General features: G+C 45.7%; 1 protein-coding gene across 2 annotated transcripts in view; it reads right to left on the bottom strand.

The window, feature by feature from the left end:
• PDZK1 (PDZ domain containing 1) overlaps window positions 1-26885 on the bottom strand; it is a 36525-nt gene extending 9640 nt beyond the window's left edge. The window contains exons 1-6 of one of the 2 annotated variants that reach the window (XM_047725432.1): window positions 26749-26885; window positions 10627-10838; window positions 9690-9939; window positions 7686-7822; window positions 6644-6839; window positions 4121-4317 (exon numbers count right to left, since the gene is read on the bottom strand). In XM_047725432.1, the coding sequence (XP_047581388.1) occupies window positions 4121-4317; window positions 6644-6839; window positions 7686-7822; window positions 9690-9939; window positions 10627-10836 (990 nt within the window). In that variant the 5' untranslated portion in view covers window positions 10837-10838; window positions 26749-26885. Of the gene's footprint in view, window positions 1-4120; window positions 4318-6643; window positions 6840-7685; window positions 7823-9689; window positions 9940-10626; window positions 10839-16186; window positions 16285-26748 lie in introns of those variants that run through there. The other variant, XM_047725433.1, reaches the window with a different exon arrangement.
• Between the last annotated feature and the right edge of the window lie 1005 nt (window positions 26886-27890).

Raw genomic sequence — 27890 nt, 5'->3', positions numbered from 1 at the left:
CAAAAGAGACCTAGAACAGGAAACACATGACTGATTTTTTTTTAAAGAATTAAAAGCTTAGTAGACTGTGGGTTTTAACTGAGAGAACTAATAGGGTAGATTTGGGTATGATAAGATCAGCAGTTAAATCGCTGCTTACAAGTATCCAGGACATTTGTTAGGCAAGGAGTAGAAAATCAAGCAATTCCAAGTAAGTACAATGTGTGCTCTGCCCCAGATTGTACTGTTCAGCCACCTGGTTAAAATTAGAATAGGTTATCATTTCTCTCACTAACCACAAGACCACATCTTCCTTTCTAAACAAGAGTAGCACCAGCTAAGAACTCCTAAGTTACCCAGGTGAACTAAATTTCAGAGCTTTCAGTGATATGCTTGCAAATGTCCCACATTTCTTTCTGTCTTTACAATGAGGAAAGTTACCAGTGACTCATTGCATACAAAAATACCTGACATCACTACCCAACAGGCAAATCAGCTGTATGGGATAGTAGCCGCTGACCTTGAAGATAAGTACCATAACATAAAACACTTAATGAGGTTTTATGCACTTTCATATATTTGGGTGCCTAGTATGTGCCAAGAACTGGTTTGTTTAATTCACCTATAGATCTCAAAAAGATTCCCCCCCGCCACCGCCAGCCACCCACCCCTGTACAGAACCTACTTTAGAGGGCATTTGGGGAGAGGGGAGGGAGAAGATGGGGACAGGCATCTTTTCAGATCAAAGTTCTCTCTTATATTAAACCAGAACATTACAGGGAAATCATTGTCATAAAATCAGGAGGGATTGGAAAAGAACTGATGCCAGAATCCCCTTTACAGCAGCCAGAGCAGTGACCTCCTGACTTCTGCCTAAACTTTTCCACAAGCTGGAAGGTCACCACTTGGCAAAAATGGCTACCCTGTTCCTGGCAGCTTCATGTGTCCTTAAGCCAAAAGCTAGCTCCCTATACATTCTCTATTTAGTTAAGCTATGCCCTGTAGAACACCCCAAAAGTAGGGGCTTCTTGCATGTAATAACCTTCTGAATTCTTTTAAATATATTTTTTTAATTTTATATACACACACTATATTTACCACCATTTTTAAATCCATTCATCTGTCAGTGGACACATGATTCCATCTTTTGGCTGTTGTGACTTAATCTGTGGTCTAACATATGGTCTGTCCTGGAGAATGGCCCATGTGCCCTCAAGAAGAATGTGTTCTGTTGCTGGATAGAGTGCTCTGTATTTCTGTTAGATCTAGTTAGTTTCTTTTGTTCAAGCCCTTGAGTTCCTTATCTTCTGACTTGTGGCTCTATCCATGATAGAGAATGGGATATTGAAGTCTCCCAACCATTATAGTAAAATTGTCTATTTCTACTTTCAAGTTTGTCAGTGTTTGTTTCATTTTTTTCCAGCTCTATTAATGTGTAATTAACAAATTGTATATATTCAAGGTGTATGGTGTAATTTGATATACGTACACATTGTGAAGTGATCACCACAATCAAGGTAATTAACATATCTATTGCCTTACATAGTTACCATTAAGCCTTTTAAATTCTTTTATTTTTATTTTTATTTATTTGTTAGAGAGAGAGAGAGAGAGATAGAATGCCAGCGCACCAAGCAGGGGGAACGCCAGGCAGAGGGAGAAGCAGGGTCCCTGTTGAGCAAGGAGCTCGATGCAGGACTTGATCCCAGAGTCCTGGGATCATGACCTGAGCCAAAGGCAGACAACCAACTAAGCCACCCAGGCATCCCTAGCCTTTCAAATTCTTGAAAATGTTCTCCTTTCTTCCCCAAAGTCTACACTTATTCAAACTAAATATGGTGATCTCCAAAAACTCTGCCCTGATTACCTTTCTGGACACTGGCCTTCTTATAGTTATGTTCTCAGAACTGGACACAATGTTGTCTTAACAAACATAACTTATGTGCCAGGCATTATTCTAAATGTTCTAAATACTACCTCATATAACCCTTCACAGTAGCAATCCCCATCTTACAACTAAGCAGGCAAGCACAGGGAGGGTAACTTGCCCAAGATCACATTGCGGGTCATTTAAAGTATGGTCTGAACAACTCAGGACAGAAAGACTATCATCTCCAAAAGCCAAGTATCAGTTAAGGTAACTTTAAATTGCCTTTTGGGGGGTGGGGGTGGCTACTTAGAGTATAATCAGGTTTCTGGTCTTTTTTGTAGTCCTCAAGTCAGGTCTCACCATTTGGTATTCATACAATTTAGTTTTAAGTTAGTTTAGTACCTGAAATTTATTCCTGTTTAAACTTAAACTCATTAGTTTTTACCCTTCTTTCTATCCTGACTGGATATTTTGAATATAATCTCTAGTAAATTAATTACCCATCAATACATTAAGCCATCCATATGACTTAAGTATGTTGAGTATTTTCCATATTGTCATCCAAATTTGGTAATAAACTAGCTGAAGATAAGAAGCCTACCACTGGAGTCATCTATTCAGACTGACACTGTTCCAATATCAAGGATTCTTCAGGTAAGGTTGTACAACTAGCTAAAACCCATTTTAAAAACCCATTAACTAAAAACCCATTAACTGTTCTATTGTCCAGCTCACTCTTTAATCTTCTTTATGCAAGCATCTTGAAATAGTTCATCAAAATGTGCTGAGAGGGTATATGGTATAATGAATTAAGAACCTGCATTCAGGGCGCCTGGGTGGCTCAGTGGGTTAAGCCGCTGCCTTCGGCTCAGGTCATGATCTCAGAGTCCTGGGATCGAGCCCTGCATCGGGCTCTCTGCTCAGCGGGGAGCCTGCTTCCTCCTCTCTCTCTGCCTGCCTCTCTGCCTGCTTATGATCTCTCTGTCAAATAAATAAATAAAATCTTTAAAAAAAAAAAAAAAAAAAAAAGAACCTGCATTCAGGGCGCCTGGGTGGCTCAGTGGGTTAATAAACCTCTGCCTTAGGCTCGGGTCATGATCTCAGGGTCCTGGGATCGAGTCCTGCATCAGGCTCTCTGCCCTGCAGGGAGCCTGCTTCCTCCTCTCTCTCTCTGCCTGCCTGTCTGCCTACTTGTGATCTCTGTCAAATAAATAAATAAAATCTTTAAAAAAAAAAAAACCTGCGTTCAAATTCAGATTGGGTTCAAATTTAAAAAGTGGGTGACATTTTTTAAAAAATGAAGTTTAAAGAGACTAAGAAATTGCTCATCTATAAAAAGGGACTAATACCACACCCTACCACATTCTTCCTCTGTATCATTTATGCACCTTCAGATGCTTCCATTATTGTGTATCGCATGGAACAAGTCCATCTTTGTTCATCTTTGTGACCATGACCTAGTGAGTCAGATGGTACATAGGCCCCCACATGTCTGTTAAATTAGACTGAACACCTCACTTCCTGTGATAAAATTAAAAGATTATTAAGAAACAAACATGCAGATAACACCAGTTGTGATTAAAAGTTGAGAGCAAATAAGGTTAGTTTGACACTAGGGTTAGTCTTGGTGAATCTGTGATTCCATTTCCTTGCTAAGGGCTTAGAAGCTATTTAAAAATCCTTTCTAGGGATGCCTGGGTGGCTCAGTCATTAAGCATCTGCCTTTGGCTCAGGCCCTGATCCCAGGGTCCTAAGATTGAGCCCCCACATCGGACTCCCTGCTCAGCAGAAGGCCTGCTTCTCCCTCTCCCACTCCACCTGCTTGTGTTCCTTTTCTCACTGTCTTTCTCTGTCAGATAAATAAAATCTTAAAATAAAAATAAAAATAAAAATCCTTTCCAGTCTTTTATGTGGGTTAATGGAATTCATTGGTCTATGGTTTAAAATCCCATTGTTTCCTATTTGGGAAAGTTAGGGTTACATCCGCCTTTTCCCAGGCTATCGTTCATAGATTTTTCTTAGATCACCAAGAGTAATTCTGTAGTTACATTTGCAAATTCTTTCAAAAGTTTGAATCTAAGAATTTAAAACTCATGTACCTATTACTTGGCATTCTCTTATCACTACCAGTTTGAACTTCAGTGCTGCCTTAATGATGATTGCTATGCCCTTCCAATTTGAAAATCAAAGTGGTAACTTAGCCAAAGTTTGAGGACTTGAGGGCATGGACACCAACCTTAATGCATGAATATACAGCCTTAAATTACTTACCAGTCTATACATGTTGTCCGTCTCTTTGTCTACCACCAGCAGCGAAGTCTGATCTCCTCCCTTTCTAATCATTTCCACCACACTGTCATGATCCAGGGATTCCACAGATTGGCCGTTGACAGCGACTAACAGGTCATTGTTCTTCAAGCCAGCTTCCTCTGCCGGACTTCCGGAATCTATGTCCTTGATGACTTGACCTACCCTCCCCAAAAATGAAATAAAATTATCAGAAAGATCCCTAAATTAAGCTGTAGAATTTCTTCTGGGACCCATTTATTTTATCAGATAAGATAAATTTAAAAGTCATTCTGAATACTACTGCCCCTCCCACCAGCATCCCAGGAAGATGATAAGCACACCATCCAGCCACATTCCCTGCCCACAACTTATTCCAGGAACAAACTCAGCCATTACCAATGAAAGGATCTTAAAAGAAAAGAATCATGTTGTAACCAAACATATCTGAGACAGAATCTTGACAAAACTGCATGCTAAGCATTAAGAGTGAGCAAGTTCCCAGGAAGTCAGTGAGCATCTTTGTACCCATACATCTTATGTAGATGCTAAGCCATTAAAATGGGGGCAGAAAGAAGAAAGAAGAACAAAACCAAAGAACCCAGAGCCTAAAAAACACATGCTGGCATTTTAGTAGCAATTGGATGTATTCAACTATGAATGTGTTCGTGTGTGCATGCCTCAAAGATGCATCTTTACCCTTCCTCTCCTCACTTGAACTGCCTTCACCAGATGCCTTTAGATCTCTCACACTTTTTTTGTTCCTCCCACTATTTTAACAAGCTCGTTTCACTTTTCCAGCTTGCTGCTGGGCATCTCCAAGTAGATAGCCCATAGTCCCCTCAAATGTAACGTGTTCAAACCAAAAGTCGTCTCTGCCCATCTCCCCCATCCCAAAGCTCCTCCCCTCGGTCACCTGTTCATGGAAGTACCATCACCCCAGTCACTGACATTTAGCATCAATTCTTCCACTCCCCGTATTCCAATCAACTGCTAGGTCATTTGATGCTACCTTAATATTTGACACATATCTTCTCTGATCCCACTTCTTCTCCCTAAACGCATTTCATCTTAGTTCCTGCCTAAAATCTACCTAACAACTACCGCACCTTACCAACAGCTCTCCCTGTCCCTAATCCTTGCCTTCTCCAATGCAGATCTGCCTTCAGATTCATCTTGATGCAATGTCTGACCAAGTCTTCCTGGGTACAACAGCACAAGCACGGACTTTAGAACGGAACAAGATCTAAATCTGGTCCCAGTTAAACCACAACTATTTGTCCTTATAATAATTCCTGTATCTTTTCCCAGCCCTCAATTTCAGAAATTCTTCTTGCAGAATTATTAGGAGTAACGGAGATGTCTAAAGCCCCCAAGATGCTGCAGTCTTAATTTTTGTTTCTCACACTGTTGAAAAAAGTTTTCACTCCCCATCAACTACAGAGCCAAGTCCAGACTCTTCAGCCTGGAATTAAAGGCCCTCATCATCTCTTTCCAACCTGCCTTTCTGACGTGCTTTTCTGTCCACACATCAGATGCCGATCAAACTGCACCCACGTTTCCCTGCTTGGTTCACACAATCCTATCCTCATGGAATGGCCTTCATTGTCCCCACACCATCTACTTTTTCAAATTTTATTCACACTACAAAGGCCTGAGCTCAGGTGCTATCTCTACCATGAGGCCTTCCAGTACTTTTTTAGTAGGAAAAATTTGCTCCAACCTTGAATTCCAATAGTACTCTACCCCATATTATGGTGCCCCTCACCCTCCACCTTCAGTCATGGACATACAAGTTGTATCTCCTCTACTAAATAGTGGGCTCCTTGATTGAAGAATTCCTGTTTGAGTCACTTGATATTCTATAAGGCCCTGAGGATGTTTTTATATAATTCATCAAATGTTTATTTGATTCATATTAATATAAATATACACAATGAAAAGAAAATAGCAACGTCTAGAACAACAGTTTGCTAATGGCCTGAGCCTTGCATTCCTTTATATAGTCAGCTTCCCTATAAGGACCTTAATTCTTTCCCTGTTGAGTTAGAAGGAATTAGAAAGATTTCGGATACTATTTGATTCCCAGACCCCAACCCACACCCCTTACTCAGATCTAGAACTAATTCTGCTCAAGACTTCTCAACTTTGCATGCTAGGACAGCACATTCGTGGCTTAAAATCAGGTATATTGGGAGTATTTTCACCACAAAAATATAAACAAAAAAAAAAATCAACAAATACTACAAATTAGGGCATTTTTTTTCCCAAGAGCAAATTACAGCATACTACTGCCCAGATCCAAAATTCTGCCTCATCATTCTGCTAAGGAAACCTTGAGATGCCCATCATGGCCCCCATGGAAAATGATCCAGCTATGCTCTCTAGTCTCTCGCTGTCCCCTCAGCAGCTGGTAGAGACTCGGGGGCCTAAAAGAACTCTGGAGTCAGAGTGGCTAAAGAAGTAGATGGTTATACCACCAAGTTTTCTATTCTTCTAGTACCTTACCCTTCTGTTCTGGGCCTGCCCTTAGATAGAAACCATAGCCATTGCTTCCCTTCTTCATCTCCACAACCCGGGGCTGGTGGGGTAGCAATTTCAAACTGGCTGTCTCTCTCTTGAATTTTATCTTCTGCTCAGCATGGAGTTTGTCAGTCTCCTTGTCCACCAGCAGGAACATGACACGGCTTCCAGAGTTCTTCACCTGCAACAGCACACACAGGTAAGACCAACAGCCATCGCCAAGAACAGTGTGGGAAGCAGGAAAGTTTCTTCCTGGAGGCACACAGTCTCTGGATTCGATAGAAAATAATGGAATGTAAGGCCCAAGTTTAAACTATGATACTCTTTCCTACCATCTCACTGGTCAACACTATCTCCATGTCCATAACTGTGTTTACCTTTGCTAAGTATGACCTCAACCACACAGATGCTAACTGCATCCAAGTGAGAGCTAGAATTCAGAAAACCCAGAAAGGTACTTAAGCGAGGTACTTAAGTCTAGAAAAGGAGTTTGGAAAAGCAGGAAAAGGTCTACTTTGAAAAATTATTCTACCAAGAGAAGATCAAGTTGGTCAGTTTTCAAAGTTCCATATGACCACAAAGGAAAACCTCAGAGGGCTATCCATGTGTCAGGGAACTGTGCTGGGACATAAGATTTGGGGTAACATGTCTTCCAATACTCTCTATGTGTAGCTCTCTATCCATCACCACATGGGTTATCTGCCAGCTTGTATTAAAACATCTTAGTAGAACACTGACTTTGTTATAAATTCAGAGGGGGCTCCCAATCAGGTAAAAATAAGATCCAAAAGCTAAAGTTAACAATACTTTAGAATGCTTTTCTCCAAAAACCTGAAACCAGCAAAAGCCTTATTCCAGAACCCCATGTTAACACTGCTGACACCACTAGTGTGTCTACCCTCTTAATGCAAAGGGTTGGTTAACCTCTCATCACTATATTCCTCCCATCATAGATTGCCATTCATGTCTTCCTGTCACCTCCAATAAGAGTAAGTGAAAAGTAAGGAAAGTCCCCTTTGGGCTATACCTTTGCCACCACTTCCTCGTGGCTGGCATCTTCAACATTCTCTCCATTCACTTCAATCAAGTGATCCCCAGCCAGGACACCAGCTTTCATAGCCACACCTTGAGGCGTTATATCAGTCATATACACTCCCTTTTTACCTGAAAGGGCATGGACAAGCATTACAACTCTATTTCATGGAAAGTCCAATTATAAAGGATTTTCTCCCAAAAATGTAAAATTACAACTTCCAATTTTAAGGCTAACTCAAATAGACTGGGGCTTCTGATCTGGAATTAAAATTATAGCTCCTGGCACAAAGCTGGACACAGATGTTGATCAGTTGGTTTCTATCAATCCGAGTAGAATTTCTGGGCCCAGCTGAATGCAAGGAAGGAACCTCAGAGGGCAGTGGCCTCTTGAAGCAAAAAGCACCAAGCTGTGCCCTTGCTGCTTCATTGTGCCTTACTCCCATTCTTTGCCTTTGTGGAATTAGAAGGCTTCTATTCCACTCTGTCCTCTTTAATTAGTACCATCGCCAACCATCATACACCAGTGAAGTCAGGAAATCTCACTCTTTCCGGCTTAAGAGAACAGAGGCACAGAAGGGTTGGCGCACACAGTCAGTCTGGATTAATAGATGATGTGACTTAGGTGCTTCTTATAGAAATGCTGCCAATTCTTTCAAAATACGAATATTTCAACCTGGCCAAAGGGTAGCTTCAGAAAGACAAAATAAGTAATTTATAAGGAATAACAGTATAATCTGCTACCTTACAATTTCTCCAGTTGCCTTGTTATAGATTTGTCACAAAGAAAACATTTTCTTCATAAAGCTAATCGAAACCATTCATTATGTATACTAGCACAAGAGTCCAAGGAGTAGAATCTGAATTATGATAACTTTCACACCATTTTGCTGATAATGGACTTCTACGAAACGCCCAGCTTCCCTTGACCACCTCCACCATTATGTTTAATAATGGACAAACTTGAGAAGTACATTTTTTTAAGATTTTATTTATTTGACAGACAAGAGATCATAAGTAGGCAGAGAAGCAGGCAGAGAGAGAGGAGGAAGCAGGCTCCCTGCTGAGCAGAGATCCTGATGTGGGACTCGATCCCAGGACCCTGAGATCATGACCCGAGCTGAGGACAGAAGCTTTAACCCACTGAGCCACCCAGACGCCCGGAGAAGTACCTGTCATAGCTACTTTACATCACTTGCTATAGGTTAAATAAGACTTGGAAACAATTTATGTCTACTATTGCTTGGCTCTTTATGATTTACTCAATTATGACCCATGCTTCTCCAGTAGCGGAAAGAACATGGGAGGAGCAGCATTCAAGGTCGAACCCAAAAGTCTTATGTAGCCTCTGTGTCTCCCGCCTACATCCCAGAGACACCATCACAGAACCACGGGCAACTGAGCAAAAGCCAATCTGCATCTTTATTAATTCTAGAAACAGATCTTCTAGTACTTCTAGTACTTCCTGTCGGACAGAGGCACCTCAGAGCAGGGGAGGCTAGGCACTACTTCAGTGTCACAAGAGGGTGGGGACTAGTATAGCCTCCTCGGAAACTAGACCAGGGTCTGCCTCATCAGAATTTGCCAAATAAAGGAGCATCTGGGCACTCAAAAGTGAAAAAGTAGCTACTCGAAGTAGCTATGATGAAGAATCTCCTTTTTCTTGCCTTTTCTTCCCCTTCTCCCCTCCCTCCTCACCCTAAGGCAGAAAGGAAAGAATAACAAAGAAGCATCAGCCCTCTCACCCTCTAGCCTCCAAGGCTCAGCCCAACAAACACTGGGGGACAGGAGGGCCCAGCGCCCCTCCCTGCCCCGGGCTGGGTCCAGTGTTTTGATCCCTCATTGCACAATTGTCAAAGCAAGGGAAAGGCCAGGGAGGGAGGGGGAGGGTAGGAGGGAGAAGCTGAAGTTGGACAGCCAGAGCATCTGAAAAATCTGTCAAAGAAGTCATTAACCAATAATAATATCTTTCTTCAGGAAAGGCCACCCTCGAGCTCACCTTGGACAGTTTTCAGAGAGAAGCCATAGCTGTTCCCCTCCTTCACCAGGTAGCAGAGCCGTGGCTGGGTCCAAGTCTGTGCTCCTTCGTTCACCACAGAGGGCAGTTTCTTATCATTCAAACTCGGCTCCTTCTGACTTTGACCTAACTCTTTCAAGTCTACCTGTTTTTTCATTGCTTTCTCATAGGAATTCCCATCCAGGACTAGCAAAGTCACTGAATTCCCACTCTTCCTGACTAGCTCTACAACCTAGGAAGAAGAAAAAGATCACTTTAACCAAGAAGCCTATCAGCGCCCATAGGGGATCCTCACCATCTGGCTCATTCTCTGCATCTAGAGATTCAGATTGCTGACCCTTGAAGCCCAAAGAGTCAGAAGATGGGTCTCCAGCCATCTGTACCCCATCCCTCCTAGATCCAGGAGCAGATTGGAGGGGACACGGCTCTAGCACTGTTGTAACCTAGACTGTGGCCCAGTCCCAGCTGGGCTAATGGAAACAGCATGGCGTAGTGGAAGGAGCATCCACTAGGGGGTAGGCAGAACTGGGGCAGGTCAGACCATCCATGGGTTCGCTGCATGAACACATTAGCAAGCGAAGTTCTCTGATCCTCTGAGCCCCCTCTTCTGTGACATGTGATATGGAACCTCATGGGTTTGATAAGGGTTCAACAAAATCATGAATATGAAATTGCCTAGCATAGTTCCTGGCATATAGCAAATATGATGCCTATGGACTCTGACACTATTCAATCTAGGAATAATTTTACAGTTCCCAGTTCATTGGAAGGGACTTGAGTAGCAGGCAGAAGGTAGGGCCATAAAGGGGTCTGCCTTGCCAGTGGCAGCTGGGAACTCTCCGCCGACCCCAAAAACTAATCAGCAGAGATGTGGGGACTAAAGAGATCCTGGAGGAAGAACCCCAGATGGCCCACTCACCTGCATATGCTCTTCCTTGTCCACAAAGACTCCGTTGATCCTAAGAACTCGGTCTCCATCCTGGAGGCCCGCCTTCTCTGCCGGGCTACCTTTCTCAACCACCCGGACCAGGTGGCCGTCAGTGTCCTTCTCGATTCGCAGGAAGAAGCCATAGCTTTGCCCTTCTTGTTTAGACAGTTCACATTCTCGCGGATGGAAGGTGGAAGCCATTTCTGTGATGAAAAACCCATGGGAATAAACCCATGGGAAAGAAAATCTGCCTGGAGAGAGAACCCTTGTCCACCATCCCCCATAATCCTATTCTTCTAACCATGCCAAACTTAGACTGCAACCAACACTGGGGGCACAGGAGGCCACTTTCTGGGACTTGCTAATGATTTCCAAATCTATTCCCAAGGGTGATCTCTTTACTTGAGTTTCAGACCCATGTATTTTGGCTGCGTTCTGGACCACAGATTTTTCAGTTTCAATAGGTCTAAGACTAAACTCCTCTCTGTCCCCTGATCTAAAGAAAGTAAGTCTTAATACCTGACCTAAAAATTTTTAAGAAACTCCAAGCCCACTCTCATTCAAATAGGTGACAAGCCTCCCAAGGACTAGGACTTGAGGATAAATCTGTGGGCAAGACAGACCTATCCTTTGCCCCCCTATCAGGGATAACGTATTTTTACAGCAACACATAGTGAATGAGAGGCTAGGAAAGAACAGATTTGATGAGGCAGAGTATAACAGAGGGCATTGGGAGTAGGGAATGGGACAGGCAGAATTAAGAATGGCCTCCTGGGAAAATGATTTTCCTAAGAACTAAAGGATGGGTGGGAGTCAGGTAAGGTAGGACAGGATCAGGAAGACCTCCAACAAGTAAGAACAAAGACACCAGCCCTCACTGCTGGCATGATCTATTGGACAGGAGATAGAAAAGTGGTTGACCAGGACCCTGAAGTTCTAGCCCAAGCAGAGTAGAGATGCCCCACACAGAAAGAACTCCCGTGGCCAGGTCTGACTTTTCCCACCCGAAGCAGCCTCTGCTTCCATCCATCCTCCCCTTCCTTTGGCCCCACTGCCAGAGCTGGGTCCTGGGCCACAGAAGAAAGGACAAGCGTGAAAACCACCAGCTTGTGCTTGGGCACCCACTTCCTACGGGGAAGGCTGCTGCTGGTGTCCTCCATCTCTCCTGGCTGAAGCGTTTTCTTTCACAGGTGAATAAGAGTGGGGACCAGAACGGCTGGTGCCAGGCAGAGGCCGGGGAGCAGAAGGCTGGCCTCTGCTGCTGCCACTGCCCGCAGGGCAAGCCCTGTGTTGGGCTCGTCACAGTTCCCTACCAGTAAATCAGAGAACAAACCATCTGTCCCTTACCCCCTAGAGGGACAGAGACAGATGAGCATGGAGGGTGGGGTGGAGGAGAGACAGCAAAGTGCTCCAGGCTCCCTAGCAGCCACAGCACAGTGATTCCAGATAGCCATCTCTGACATTCATGCCCACAGAGACACACAGTACAAACTGGGCAGAAAGGCTCCCACTGCCTGACAGCTTGGCCACTGCAGGGAGTCGTCCCAGCCACGCCATTAGTGGCAGGAATGACTAAGCAGTCAAGAAAACAAACCAAGAGACACAATTTCAAGTGATCTCTCGCCAAGGGCCCAGGGACTGAGCACTCCCCCCCACCCCACCCCCCCCACCCACCCCCCCGTCTCCAAGGAAAAGAAAAGTCGAGCCAAAATCGTGTGGGCAGCGGCCACCCCTGGGGGACACTGGCAAGCTCTCGAAGCATGACCTGCTTTCCAGGAAGACACTGCTGTGGAAGGAGACCGGGAAGAAGGGTACTGGGGGGAACTGGGCAGCACCCGAGTGGGGCTTCCTCACGTGCAGGCACCTGGTCTCCCGGAATCTTTATTTTTCTTTTGGCTGAGCATCTGGCCTGCATGTTATCAGTTCCATTTTCCAGCTCAAACCCACATCTATGTCCAAACTCACCTCTAGATCCCTCTCAACTTTCAATTTCATGGGACTAAAAACTGAAAAAAAAAAACAAGGCTTTCTGAAATTTGGGGGTAATTATAGAGAAACTTCAACCAAAGCCTGCAAAATCCACAACATGTCCTTATAATCAAAATAGAGGCCATTCAATGCAGTGTTTTCACCAAAAGAGGAGATGATCTGTGGTCAGCACATGCATGCTCCTTCCTAAGGCACCCACCCCTAAAATTCAGAGATCTCACACCCTGGGTGTCAGCCACAGTATCGTAATTGCTTTCTCTGAAGTTCTACGAGGATAGAAAGTGAAACTCCTTGTCAGCCAGACTAGTCCCATGTTTAGGGAAGGGGGAAGAGGCATCATTTTCCTAGGTCTCCAAGGAGACCCACAAGGAAAGACAAAGCTCTGATTCTTGGCAAAATCCCAAGTTGTTTATTTGGTGAAAGTTTTCAAACAACCAGACAGCAGTCACTCAGATCTGCACCTGTCCTTGAAGCCTCGGGTGCGGGCCAGGAGATGGCTACCACTGAGCCCCCTCGGGCTCCTGCCACCACGTCAGCCCCTCCACGCAATCCAGCCACTGATGCCAGGGCCCACGACACACTGATGAAATATTTAACCCCATCAACCATAGCAACAGAGAAAAGCAGATCGATACCCCAAAAGCCAGGCCTTTCATGGGACCCTTGGCACCCTAAAATGATTTCCTTTGCCATCTCACTAAGTGACACTTCAACTAGAAGCCAAAGAGCCTGGCTCTAGTCCAGCTCCAGACCTGGGTCCATCTGGTGTTACACCCACCCCAAGTCGGGGCTGGGATCCATGACTTTAGCAAGACTATCCCTGCTCCATGATGAGGATGCCTGGGACTCCAGAACACAGGGCCTAACTGGAAGGATCTTTGCATTTAAAGATACTTATTTCTGTTTCTTCACCCCTAGCCCCCATCTTCTGTTTCCGGAGAAAATCCAGATTGGACCCCTATGGTGAACAGGGAGTTAACTAGTGAAGGCATATGGATTTCTATAATACTCTACCAGCAGTCATCGAATGCTGGAGTCTGTTAAATCTTCAGCAGCCTTTTTCCCCAGTTCAGATAGACAAAATAAAATACTGGAAATGAAAGGAAGCTCTAACCCCTGCTGAGCTCTGGGAAGAAAGTCAACTCTTGGCAACAAAGTTGCTTATCTGTGGGAAAGAGAACAAAGTGCTGGCTGGTGGTCAGGGTGGAAAGCCAGGGTTCTTTTTAATCATTCTTAATTATTAATCATAACTTTAGACCCACCCCTTCTTCCAAAAGAATTAGATTATTGCTACCAGGAAAGAGAGTAATATGCCCATAGTCAAGAAGGGAAGTTCGGCACACTTTACAAGTTGGGCAGGTAGGACAATGACCACAGAGGAGGGCAAGCAGGACCTCTGGAGGTGGCCAGAGAAGAAAGAACTGAAGCTACTGAGCTGTTTTCCTTAGGAAAGAAATAGCTGGTGGAAACTAGGGACTCTTCTGAGCCCAAGGCAGGTCAAGGCATCTCAGCTCCCAGGCAGCCATCAACATGGGCCCATCTCTGACCCCGAGTCAACACCCCCTCACACAGAGCAGAAGTCTAAGCCAGGAGGTGTTCCTGAGGGGAGCACGATCTACATAAACAAGACCCAAGATCTACATAAACAAAAAGCCAGGAGAGTTCGGCTTAGTTGGCCAAGGCTAAGAAGTCATTTCATTTTGCCCTCCATTCGCCTGTTTGGGGCTGGAAGCTACAGGACTTCCCTCAGCAGGGTTAGCCAGGGCCACAGTGAGACTCCATTCACTGATTCCTGTGCCAGTGGGACTTACAGTGAAGTGTGCCTGCCCTGTCACTTTGCACATCAAAAAGTTTTCTGTTCTACCAAAATAATCATAATCATAATCTGATTGTTAAAAATGGGCAGAGGACCTCAATAAACGTTTTCCCAAAGAAGACATTCAGGGGGCACCTGGGTGGCTCAGTTGTTAAGTGTCTGCCTTCGGCTCAGGTCATGATCCGGGGGTCCTAGGATTGAGCCCCGTATCAGGCTCCCTGCTCTGAGGGAAGCCTGCTTCTCCCTCTCCCTTGGCTTGTGTTCTCTCTCTGTCTCTCTCTTTGCCAGATAAATGAATAAAATCTTTTAAAAAATAAATAAATAAAAGATATTCAGATGAGCAAAGGGACACATGGAAAGCTGTTCAAATCACTAACATCAGGGAAATGCAAATCAGAACCACAAGAGTTATCATATTACACTCGTCAGAATGACCAGTAACAAAAATAAATACATAATATATATATCACTCGGCTATAAAAAAGAATGAGATCTTGCCATTAGCAACAACATGAATAGAGCTAGAGGGTATTGTGCTAAATAAAATAAATCAGAGAAAGACAAATAGGGTAGAATTTCAGTTATATGTAAAATCTAAAAAAGGAACAAACAAAGCAGAAACAGGCCCATAAATGCAGAGTACAAACAGACAGTTGCCAGGGGGAAGGGGCTAGGGGATGGGGAAAAGAGGTGAAGGGGAGTGGGAGAGACAGGCTTGCCGTCATGAGGATGAAAGGTGCAGCACAAAGAATACAGTCAGTGGTGTTGGAATAGCACTGTAGGGGGACAGATGGCAGCTACACTTGAGCATATCATAACAAAGTTGTCTGCTCGCTATTTGTACACCTGAAACTAATGTAACACTGTGTCAACAACTATACTTCAAGAAAAAATAAAAATAAAAAAAATAGAACATTCTGTTCGAACAATGGCTACATGTGGAAATTTCTAATTAAAAACTATCATAAAGGGGCACCTGGGGTGGATCAGTCGTTTGAGGGTCTGATTCTTGATCCCAGGGTCATGAGTTCAAGCCCTGTGTTGGGCTCCACAGAGGACGTGGAGCCTACTTTAAAAAAAAAACAAACAAACAAACAAAAAAAAACCTATCATAGGCATGAATGCTCACAAGCCTACCCAGTGTAGGAAACAGGGGTGGGAGGGAAGGGATTTTAAAGCCACTTAGCTCATCAAAAATCCATGATCTACACATATTTGAGAGTCTGAAGGTCAGTGGGAGCCTGATAAGAACACAAAGCATTTCCCAATACAACAGTCTCTGAAACATTGCCCTACTCTAACACAGAGTTTGTCTAACACCTGGGAGCTTCCAGGTATTATTTGGTAAAGGAATCCTGAGGTTGCCAAAGATCACATAAAACACAAGTCAGTGAGATCAAATTCTTCTGAGGAAGGAAAAGAAAGGACAGCTCCTAGAAATTTAAAGCAAGAATTATAGGATCTTCATTCATCTCAGACCTGGGGGTCGTCCACTCATGCCCAAAGGCACCATCTGGTTTCATCAGAGGGAACAGATATATTTAGCTCAAACAGTATAAATTCATAGACCTTCAGGTGAGGCCAGCAATAATAAATCTCACTGCCATTTGAAAACTCACTACGTGTCAGGCATGGTACAGAACCTCACCGAACCCTCCCCATCACCTTACAGGTTTGATTTTCCAACCCCCACTGGCCCACAGAATCACCTATAGAGATTTATAAAAATAGATGCTTAAACCTCACCTCAGATCTACTGATTCAATCTCCCAGCTTGAACCTGAACATGCACATTTTGAGAACCACCCCCACCCAACTAGCTTAAGAAACTAGTGCTTAAAACCATCCCTTGCTGCTCCTAACTCCTGTTTTCTCTCCTCGGTCTTGGCATAACACCCTCATGGGTCAGAGAGAATGTCAAGGTTGGGTGAACTTTTAACAGCCACCTTAAGCTCACCCTTAGTCAACATGAAAAACCAAGTGGGAAGCTTGGTTAGGGGAGGCCATTGCCACCCTATGTGGTCCTTGGGATCCAGCTCTGACCATGGCCAATGTCCTGGCCAACAGTATAGGAGTGTGAGACGACCTTAGTCTGGGTCTCGTGCCTCCCTCCCCAAGTCCCAGCTCTGAGCCAAACAAAATCAAGCAGAGTGGGGCACCTGGGAGGCTCAGTCGGTTAAGCGCCTGCCTTCAGCTCAAGTCATGATCCCAGAGTCCTGGGATCGAGTCCCACATCAGGCTCCTTGCATAGCAAGGAGTCTGCTTCTCCCTCTGCCTGCTGCTCCCCCTGTCAAATAAATAAAATGTTTATTTAAAAAAAAAAAAAAAAAAAAAAGATGAAACCAACCTTGAACAGCTCCCATGTGCTCTTTATTCTATGAATTAAGTGTGTGGGCCCACACCCCAACCCCTAAATCTAACCATCACAGAGGCCATGCCTCCTATAGGTAGAGTCACATCACCCTGTAGGTACAATCTCAAGTTCCATCCTTGTCTGAGGCCCCACCAGTCATCTGATGATTCTACCAGTCATCTTGTGAAGCCCTGGGGAGGGGTGATGCTTGCCAGCTCTACCTCACAGTTTCTTGCTCCCTATCAATCTCTTCCCCATCCCTCCGCCTTAGTTTCTTCAGTTAGCATATGGGAGTGGATGAAGTCTATTTAGCATCATGAACAAAGGTCCTTCAACTTTCTCCTGAACATCAAGAAGACCTAGGACCCTAAAGCTGATTTCATTAGTCCATGCCACCAATGCTTGCCTCACACTTAAATGCAAAACACTCTTCAGTGGTTAATGGGATAAAGAGAAAAAAACCACCTCTATTCTCAAGGGACTTTGTAGTTGAATAGGAGTGAAGGATAAGTTTTAATACAAAAATAGCTATCACCATGAACAGAGTATAAATGCCATACAACCTACAACATGACACAAGCTCAGGAACGCTCCATGGATTAGGCAGGACTTGATGTAGACCTTGACAGCAGATAGGTAGGATTTCAGCAGATAGGAAAGTAGGAAGAGAACATTCTAAACAGAGAATAATGTAAACCTCCACTGTGGAAGTGGAAACGTGCTGGGGTATGGTCAAGGAAGAGTTAAGAACTCAATGTGACTGAGGGACAGCAGCCAATGTGTCCGTCATGGTGACACATTAGCCTGTAAGGGCCTCGAATGTCAGCCCAAGGAGCTCAAGGCTATAAGCAGAGGGATGACAGGACCAGAGCTGGGCTCCAAGAATCGCAGGTGGGATGAACTGAAGCAAAGATTCCCTGTGGGGAGGCCAGGTGAGAGGCTGTTGCGTAATCCTCCTCACAGTGAGGATTATCCAGTAAGGCCCTGCCCTAGGATAGCAGCTGTGAGAACAGAGAGGAGGTGACAGTGGTGGGGGAACTACAGCGAGGACAGAGTGTATCAGTTCTTCAATCCTGTTCCCTCCGATTTGTCCGTGCAGAGGTGGCCACAGCCAGGGAGGTTTCCGTAACACAGATGTCCAAAATACTTATTTACACTCATTGTGACCAGTGAACAGGAGGTACAACAGGGCCGCAGCCCCCGGTGGTGTGTGTGTGTGGGAGGGGGTCCCTGTTCCTCTCCCCAGCGTCTGCGGACCTTACTTCCACGTAGCTTGCCGGCAGTCCCACATCACCAGGAAGGTGCCTCGGGTGCGCCAAGCGGCACATGCGCAGTACAGCCTTCTGAGGCCGCCGCTGAGGCCACAGACCATGGCTGTGTTTTGGCTCCTGTCCGTTCTGAGGGTTAACCTCGAGGTGACTGTATTTGGAGATTGGGCTTTACAAAGAGATAAGGAAGGTTAAATAAGGTCACAGGGTGGGGAATAATCCAGTAATCCTTGTGAGATGATGAAGAGACACGAGAGAAGTGCACGCACCCAGAGAAAGGCCATGTGAGCCCACAGAAAGTGGCCATCCGCAAGCCAAGGAAAGAGGCCTCAGAAGAAACCAGCCCTGCCAACATCTTAATCTTGTACTTCCAGCCTCTAGAACTGTGAAGAACTAAATCTCTGCTGCTTAAGCACACACACATTCCACTGCCCAGTCTGTGGTACTCTGATTATAGCAGCGAGGAGACTAATGAGTCTTCCACTCGGGTAGGGTGTTGCCAAGGGAAGGTGTCAGAGAAGCCCATGCCCTGGTGACTAACAGAAGAGTGACGGGAGTATGGGCCTGGAGCTCAGGACAACGGACTGGGCATGTGCCACAGAGTTAAGGAAAGCCTCCAAGTGGGAACATGGAGGATGAGGTACCCAGGATAAGGCCTGGGGTAATCCTATATCCCAGCAATCAGAAGAGGAAGCAGAGAAGGAATAAGCAGAAGGCTGAGATTTTACAGTGCAGTCAAAATGAAAAGCATTTCAAGATTATAATTGACAATGCAAAATGACGTTAAGAGGTAAAGAGAATGAAAACAGAACATGTCACTAAGCTTAGAACACAGGAGTCCAGGATGGAGAAGGCCCTGAGAAGCTAGCAAACAGTAACAGAGGCAACAGATATAGACACATCTCGAAACAGATGATGGACAGAACAGGGATAGCAGCTTGAGGGGAAAAGCAGGGCTGGTGGTTTTATTCTGTGGAAAAAAATGAGCAGTGTGTTAGTGTATCAAGGAAGGATACAGGGAGCATAGGAAATGGGTTTTACCTCGATGGGATAGAATATTTCCACAAGGGCCGAAGTTTAAAAAAAAAAAAAAAAAGGAGGGGCACCTGGGTGGCTCAGTGGGTTAATCCTCTGCCTTCAGTTCAGATCATGATCTCAGGGTCCTGGGATCAAGCCCCACATGGGGGGGGGGGGGTCTCTGCTCAGCAGGGAGCCTGCTTCCCCGCTCTCTCTCTGCCTGCCTCTCTGCCTGCTTGTGATCTCTCTCTGTGTCAAATCAATAAAACCTTTTTTAAAAAAATGAGATGAAGAAGAAAAGAAGGTCACTTACCTTGGCTCCAATCTCTCCTGCAGAGTAACTAAGACAAATCAGGAATTCTGAGGTTATGGACCAAAATGTCCAGTGGGCTCAAACTGGCAAATCGCTAGGGTCAGGAGAGGCCTGTGGATTTGCTGCTATTTAGCACTTTGAGACAGCTGCTGGGAGGGGATAGGAACCAGGAATGCTGGATCTGCCAATTTCTGAAGAGAATCTGGAAATCCAGATTTATGCAAAATTTCCCCACTATGAAAAGCTGACAGCTGTTTCAAATTTTTAAGAAACTCCGTGTAAACCCAACAGAATTGAGCCCCTGGGGGGGCAGTTTATAACCACTGGCCAAAAAGGATTTCCAATAGCCACAGCATTGCTTCACTACAATGAGTCAACAAATTGAATACAATTTTCTAAGAAATAACTTAGGTTAATGTTTTCCTATTAGATAGATAGGCCAATCTCATTAATTGACAGTAGACCAATCAGGATGGCTTCTCATGGCTTTTTCTCACCACAGAGTCCATGAATAGAAGGAGAAAGTGGTAACTTTTACCTGTAAGTTGGGGTTAGACATATTTAAAAAAAAGAAAGCTTGGAGATGAGGATTTCTATACATACAATGAGCATAGAGCTGGAATGTTAGACCAACATGAGTTGGCAGGTAAGAGAAGTCAAAGGGTAGGACTGGAGAGATGTAGAGTGTCAGGGACTAGCTGAGCAGGACAAATGGGGAGAAGGAAGGAATGGAAGGGATAGTTTCAAAAATTAAGGGATCAACAGAGGAAAGGTCATCTTAAAAGATCTATAAGACAGGGCACCTGGGTGGCTCAGTGGGTTAAGCTGCTGCCTTCGGCTCAGGTCATGATCTCAGGGTCCTGGGATCGAGTCCCGCATCGGGCTCTCTGCTCAGCAGGGAGCCTGCTTCCCTCTCTCTCTCTCTCTCTCTGCCTGCCTCTCTGTCTACTTGTGATCTCTGTCAAATAAATAAATAAGATCTTAAAAAAAAAAGATCTATAAGACAGAGTAATTTCTAGTCATGAAAAGTCTAAAAGAAATGTCTAGGTATATAGCTGATGTGAAGGGAATTCGTATTTTTATTTCTATCTTCCCATATCATTCAAGTCTCAGTAAAGGACATTATTAAGAACTAGAGTTTTGGGGATAACCCAGTTTTTAACCCCAGCATCACCACTTTCTAGCTGTGAGAACATGGGTGACTTCTTTAATTTTGAGCTGAAGACAGAGGTACACCTGGAATAGGAAATGCATATAGACATGGTGAAGAGGACTTAAGATCAACCAAGTAAAGCATCATCTGAGCAGAGTATCTGGGACATAGAAGGCAAGCCATGCACATTGTCTTCCCAGTCCTCTGGTGGGAGCCCTAATCCCTTTTTCTGTGAGAACACTTGAGCAGTATTCCCGGTTTTCTCTCTAAAGCAGACAAGAAGGGCTGGGCTGGGGCTAAGCAGGCCCCTTGATCATCAGGCCAGGATTCTCTGCAGCCCAGCTCTTTAAAGTTAGCATTAACCACCGGAAAGACAGGGCTGAAGATTTTGTTCCTCGGGAATTAAAACTCATGTAACGAACTCCAATTTCTCCGACCAACCCCAGAAGGGGCACGTAAGTCCGAAAGCCAGGGAATTACAAAAATAGAACCAAATACCATATATCAAAGAAGCATAAGTTTCTGGGCAGCTTTATAAAACTTCCAGACCAAGTGGTGGTGGGGGGCGCTGCCGGAAGCAGACGAGCTCCAACAGGTGTGCACACGAGGTAACCAGCACAGGCACAAAGGAACAGACAAGGGTGGAGAAGGTGTGTGAGGGAAGCGGGACCTTGTACCCGGAAAGCTTCTCCAGGTAGGGACCACGGCAGCCAAGCAGTAACTAGTGAGCAGGCTCACCCGCCAGGCCACATCTCTGAATTTCCAAAAGATTCAAGAAAGGGCAGGAGAGAAATGCATTCTGTTTGGAAGCAGAAAAACAGAAGAGTACTGTCAGCTGTGACACACAGCCTGGTGCAAGGACTTCACCCAGGAAGGAAGGGGTGGGCTCTTCTGGCTAGGATGCAGCAGGATTGGTCTACAAACATGGTGCCTGCAGCCACTAGTCACGATGGAACCAGTGCTATCTTGTCTAATACTTGGAACCTGTGGTGTAGGGAGTACCAGACCACAAAGAAAACAGTCTCTCCTCAAGAGGCACTTATGTTACCAACACCAGAGCCATGGAAAACTACATAGCAATCACTGAGCCACGCAGCAGGTGAATAATGTTTAACCCTAGTAATTGTGACTGTGGATGGCTGTTTGTAGGACTAGGATATACCACAGAGAAATCGCTTCTGTTTCATCAAGGCATGAAGGGAAGAGAGGGTGGGAGCCCAGGGTAACATTCAACCCCGATGGTATTCGCTTTGCACTGAACTCCTTGCTGGTCTATAAAACCCTTGGAACTTCAGTGAGAAGGCAACATTCCCAGGAACCTTGACCAAGCATCTGGGCACATTGTGTCCTCATGGAGAACACTGTCCCTCCCTCCCTGGTGTGCATGTGTCATGAGTGAGACAGACAAAACACTAGAGTTCTATCAGAAAAATGCCATTGGTGGAGACTATGAGATAGTAAGTCAGCACAGGGACAGGCCAAGAATCCCCGACAGCCATCGGCCCTGACCAAGGCCGCCTCCTGCCCTGGCATGTCTGCCTTCCTTCAAGGGCAGCCTCAGAGCCTCAGACACGCAGTTTCTTCCAACGGCATAAGAGGAATCCTATCGTGTCCCAGCTGGAATTGACAGATATCCCCAGCAAGAAAGAGATAAAGATTTCATCTTTCTTCAAAAACATTTCACCCAGAGCAGGTTCTAGGTCTTCACTGCAGATAATTCACTTGGGACCACCTGGGTTCCTCCTCAGAAAAGCAAGACCTGTGGAAGTTCAAACACTCAAGTGTCTTCACTTTAAAGAATTAGTGTCAAAAACAGAAAGATAAGCAGGACCCTAAGATATGTATTTGCTAACTTTACTTTCCCATTGTCACAGTTACCATTTGGTCTTAGCCAGCAAGAAATTTCAAATGTGGGAAATTAATGAAATGCATTCCACTGAGCATTATGTGGAAAAGAGTGACTCCAGGCCCAGGGAATTCATTCTTACTCCTCATTTATGATAAGGAATGAATCTGCTTATCTCAAAGTTCATGTGGCCAGCTGGTACCAAATATTACCCCCAGTCCCCAGGCATCATGAATGACACTTTGTCCTACATGGCAGGACTCTGGGCTGGAGGTCAAGGTCTTTCACACTTGACTTGCTCATCTAAGAGTTCTGCAAGCTGGGAGAAGGACAGAGTCAACATTATGTGGGAACAAAGACGCCCTCACAGAGGATAACTTTTGCCGCTGGTAAAGCTGGTAAAACCTGAGAATAGCCAAATCACCCTGAGGGTTGGTTGGAACAGCGGCTATCCCTCAAACTGGCGTCTTGTTCTACAAGACCTCTTGACCTTGAATTTCTACCCCCTCATTGTTTTCATGTGTTCCACAGTCCTCCTGCCCCCAGGCTCTCCCACCTACTGCCTTCAGATCTTGCCATCATCCTATCAGGTTCTAAAAGAATCATTCAAGGGGCACCTGAGTGGCTCAGTCAGTTAACCATCTGACTCTTGATTTTGGCTCTGGTTATGATCTCAGAGTTGTGAGATCTAACCCCATGTCAGGCTCCGTGCTCCGCTTAAGATTCTCTCTTTCCTTCTATCCCTCCCCTGCTCTCTTGCTCTCTAAAAAAATAAAAATAAAAAATAAATAAAAATAAATAAAAACAAAAGAATCATTCAAGAAGCAGAATCCAGACTCCTTGCTCGGGCATAATCCTGCCCTACCTCATTCCTCTAAGCGCCTCAGCAGACACCCAGCTGGCCTGCGCAAGACCACCCACACCCAGCCTGCCCTTTGCTCATGCCTGGAGTACCTTCCCCACTCTGATTAGTTATACATAGTATCTCCTAAGTAAACATTCTTTCCAAGTGAATGAACTAAAACCTACCTGTTTTCAAGGCTCAGGTCAATTTTAAGTTAAACACAAATCCTTTCCTGAGCACCACAGTCTGAGGGCATCACTCTGTTGTCTGAATTTTAAGTATCATTTATACAATTGACAAGGTATATTTGGTTCGTACCATGGGGCAGACAGATCCCAAGTCCCTAATCAAATTAGACACTGTCCTGCCCTCACAGAGCCCAGGAGTGCAGTGGGGAAAGTTAGAAACACAATTACCCAAAAATGGCATGGGTACAGTAATATCTAAAAGAAAATGTCTTGCTATTGTTAAATGTGTTTATTGAGGTCCTACTAAGCACCAAGCACCAGCCTAGGTACCTATTATGGTTCACATTTAATCCTAATGGTCCACACAGAAAATAAATTAAATAAATATATAAAAGTGGGAAAAAGGAAAAAAAGGGGGATAAAAAGAAAAAAGAAAGAAAAAAAAATCCTAATGGTCCATGCCACAAGTAAAAAAAAAATAAATTTAAAAAAAGACTCTGAAGAGTTAAGTTGGTTTCCCATGGCTATTTGGATAAGCCTCAGAGCCTGGATTCAAACCCACTTGAGTCTAGGCTCCTTTCACCATCTCCCCAGCCTCCCACCCCTGAGGTATCTGCTGTGTTAGGGGACACAAGTAGTTAGACTGGAAGGAGGAAGGCAGCCCAGGTAAAAGGAAGAGTGAATGGTCCAAAAAGCCAGGAGGAAAAGTGTATGTCGAAAGGAAGAAGCAGTTCAGGTGAGCCTGGGAAGCACGTTAGGCTCAGTCTTACAGGAGATCTCCAGTGTTCGTGTTGCTTGAGGTTTAGAGCCTCAGAAGCTGGAGGCCACCTCAGACCAAGAGCAAACCCTGCAGAGCTACCCTTAAGCTGCCTAGAGGCTATTGTTCCTATTTATCAAAACTCCTTGCCGCTACCTGGGCTCCTTCCTTCTCTGGGGCTATGCCCATCACAGAGTTGTCTGAAGACCATCAAACAGGGGCGCCTGGCTGGCTCAGATGGTTAAGCATCTGCCTTCAGCTCAGGTCATGATCTCTAGGTCCTACGATCGAGCCCCAGGTCAGGATCCCCGCTCAGCAGGGAGTCTGCTTCTCCCTCTCCCCCTGCCACTGCCCCAGCCCCCTGCCACTTGTGCTCTCTCTCAAGTGAATAAATTTTTTTAAAAAATCATCATAACAGTAGCACAGTATATGAGACCCTCCAAGGTACATTCTCCCACCTAATCCTCCAGACACCACAACGAGGTGGTTGTGCCTGTCTGACGGAGGAGGACACAGAATCTCAGAAAAGAAGAATATGTCTGCTTGCAATGCAGCTTTCCAGCATCCATGCTCTTCATCACTTAGCCAACGAGAGTAAGAAATCGTGAGGCAGCCCCTCATGAAATGCCAAGGAGAGGAGTTGCCGCGATCTTGAGGAAACATGTCTAAGTTGAACTTGCTATGCTCATATGCAACAAATATGAAAATCATTTAACCAGGCTGTGGCCAAAGAGGTGCATCCCTACATGATCAAAGCCAGGCCCTCAGATGCCCGGAGAGTATCAGAGCGCTTAAGCACCCTCTCCTGGAGAGCGGTTTCTCAAAACACCCTGATTCCATTCTTGCAGCCCCTTCCCTGCCACACTAACCTGCAACCCATTTAGCTGAAGAGCTAAGCATCTGCTCTACGCCAGGTGCCTTCCTAAGAGCTGGGATTAGAGCAGTAACACAGAAGACGAGATCTCGGCTCTCCTGAAGCCTGACGTCTGGCAAGGGTGACCAGTAGAAAGTAAACGAGAGAACCTCTGGTGACAAAGGCTATGAACAAGGAGATGTGGTGGTGGGACTGAGGGGGAGGCTGGCTTGGAAAGCCCTTCCTGGGAAGGTAGCATTTCGATTCAAACCCAGACGACGAGAAGGAGCCAGCCTTCTGAGCTGCAGGATAATGAAGTCCTCATACTTAGGGCTCCGCCTTGACTTGGTGGGCTGAAGAGGACATTGGCCGTGATCTAGACCCAACTCCCGATTTATAGGGGAGTCCAGAGAGGCTTGTTGAGATGAAAGCACCAAGACAAGGTGCCTTCACTGACCACAAGCCTGTTTCCTCCCACAGAGCCTTTGGTACTCACACTGGAAATGTACACACCTTACATTTGTGCTTTTAATCCCCTCAAACATGTCTCATTTATAATTTTATATTCAGTACAGCCCTGGGGAAAGCGAGGCTGTCACTGATAGATGGTGAAACTGAAGGTCCAGCTGTCTTGTCTAACGGACTGTCACCACCAACCAAACAACAGCACGGGCTCTTTGTGTCCCAGTCCCGTGTCCTTTCCCCTGGAGGAGAAGCAGCAGTCTACAAACACAAGACATCATTACTAGCTACTTCATAGTTTATGGTGCAGAGAACATACAAAAGAGTTAAAGATAAGAACAATTTACTTAGTCATAACACACAAACTCAAAGTCCCTGAGTTATTTGCTGCAGGAAAGAACATGTGACTACAGGTGACTAGACACCCGCACTCCTAGGACTTCTGGATATAGGACTGAGAGCAAGCACATTGAACAATGCTGCAGGGACAGCTGAGGAGGAAGGAACCAGCCCGGACCAAGGGTCTCCTCCACTGGAAAACCCTTATATAAAGTCACCTTTAAGTCCCTTAGTCTCTTCCTTTTAGGAAGAGACCAGTGGTTCCCAAACCTGGCCACACACCAGAACCGCCTGGAATGTTAAAGAAACAAAGATTTTCAGACCCACACAAGACCCAAAGAATTATAAACTTCAAAAGGTAGAGCCTGGGGAGGTTGCTTGAAAACTCAGCCACCTAGAAACTCACTGGTTTTTTCTCATTTTTTAGTGTTATGTGATGAAAAGAGGAGATGCCTGTTTTTATTGGGTGGGAAAGTTAAGTTAGGTTTTACCCTTAAAGGGATGCTTCCAGAAGAAAATCTGTAATACACAAAGCCCTTGCCTAGTGGGGAGGTCAGAGGAGTATCCCCCTGGTGACTTGTGAGGTCTGTTGTCATGCTCCCTTTGGGCTGCACGCCAACCCCCTAGGCAACCATGGGAAAGCTTTTTCTGAGGATCAGTTTACCAATTCCTTTGTGAAACAGACCCTAACCTGTGAGGGTCAGGCATCGTGAGCAGAAAGAACCTCAGAGTGTGAACAATTGCCCCCACCACCACCACCACCACCATAAAAGGCCCCTGGCTCCTTCCCCACAGGCCTCCCTTCTGCCCTGGATAGCCAGCCACTGCTTGGAAGAGGAAAAAGGAAAAGAAAGAAGGCGGTTCAAGCCCAGGCAGCTGGTGCCCTCAGTCAGGACAACCAGAGTCAGCTCTTACCTGAATCTGGAAAGAAGAAAAGCTGGTCCGTTCACCGGGGAATTCTCTCTCTGCTGGTGAGCTCTAGTCTTGGAACTCACTGGACTTTGAACAAAGATTGATTTAAAAGCTGATGTATTTAACAGGGACCTGTGGTCTGAGTTCAAGTGACCTCTGTCCTGCTTCCCGCTAGCTGGTGGGCCCTGAGCAGCTCAAACCTGAGACAACCCACAGCAAGCCCAGTGCCACCGCCCACCTAAGCCCTGAGGGGATGCTGCTGCTCGTCTGCCCCTCCCAAAGAGGGGGGGCGGGGAGAAGGGGCATTGGGGGAGGAGGTTCCTCTGCTTTCCTCATTTCTCTCCCTTGGCAAATGCCTTGGTCACACCAAGCAATACTCAGTGAATTAGGACCCTCCACCGTGCCCCATCCCAGGGTTGTGGGAGCGCTGTGGGCCACCACCAGAGCACCCTCGAGCACGGAGGCCTCCCTGGGGAGCAGGAACCTCTGAGAACCCCTACCTAGTAGAAGGCCTGAGGCAGACAAGCCACAGTAAATGGAGCAAAACCCCTCAGGCGCCCTCCTCCACCCCCTGGGAGTTTTTACCTACACTCAAAACTCTTGCTCTTATTTCCCAGACTCCCCTCCTCTTACCCGCTCTCTCCTCCCTCCCTTTTCTCACCTGAGGATGCTCGGTCTCTATTCTGAAAATTGCCTTCCCCTTCCATCCACTTCCCTCTCAGGCAAGCCCAGCGGGGGAAGGTGGAAGGCTGATGACCGCCTGGGCAGTGGGGAAGGGCCCCAGGCGCCCAGAGCAGCAGCTCAGCCCTACCAGCAGCACCCACACAGGCAGACCCAGAGCCAGGCTCCTGACTGACCTGGATCCGCAGCCTACACTGCATAAATCACGGGGAGAAAGTGCTCCAGGCAGTAAGGCGAAGCTAACCCCAGTCTGTGGATGGGAGACCCCCTCCTCCACCCATGCCTAAAGGGCTACTGACCGTGGATGGGCCTTAGGTTTTCCCGAGAAAGGCTTGGCCCAAGCCAGAGGGTAAATGGTCAAAAATGACAAACATCTGAGCAGCTAACTCAAATCAGATCGTGTCCATCTGGATTGCCCTGCCCCCGGGGCCTCCTGTGTCTCTTCCTAAATGGCCATGGAGAAG

Source organism: Lutra lutra, chromosome 4 (assembly GCF_902655055.1).
Source record: "Lutra lutra chromosome 4, mLutLut1.2, whole genome shotgun sequence".
Classification (NCBI taxonomy): domain Eukaryota; kingdom Metazoa; phylum Chordata; class Mammalia; order Carnivora; family Mustelidae; genus Lutra; species Lutra lutra.
The sequence above is the reverse complement of the archived record's forward strand: the minus strand, read 5'-3'. Positions and strand labels throughout refer to the sequence as shown.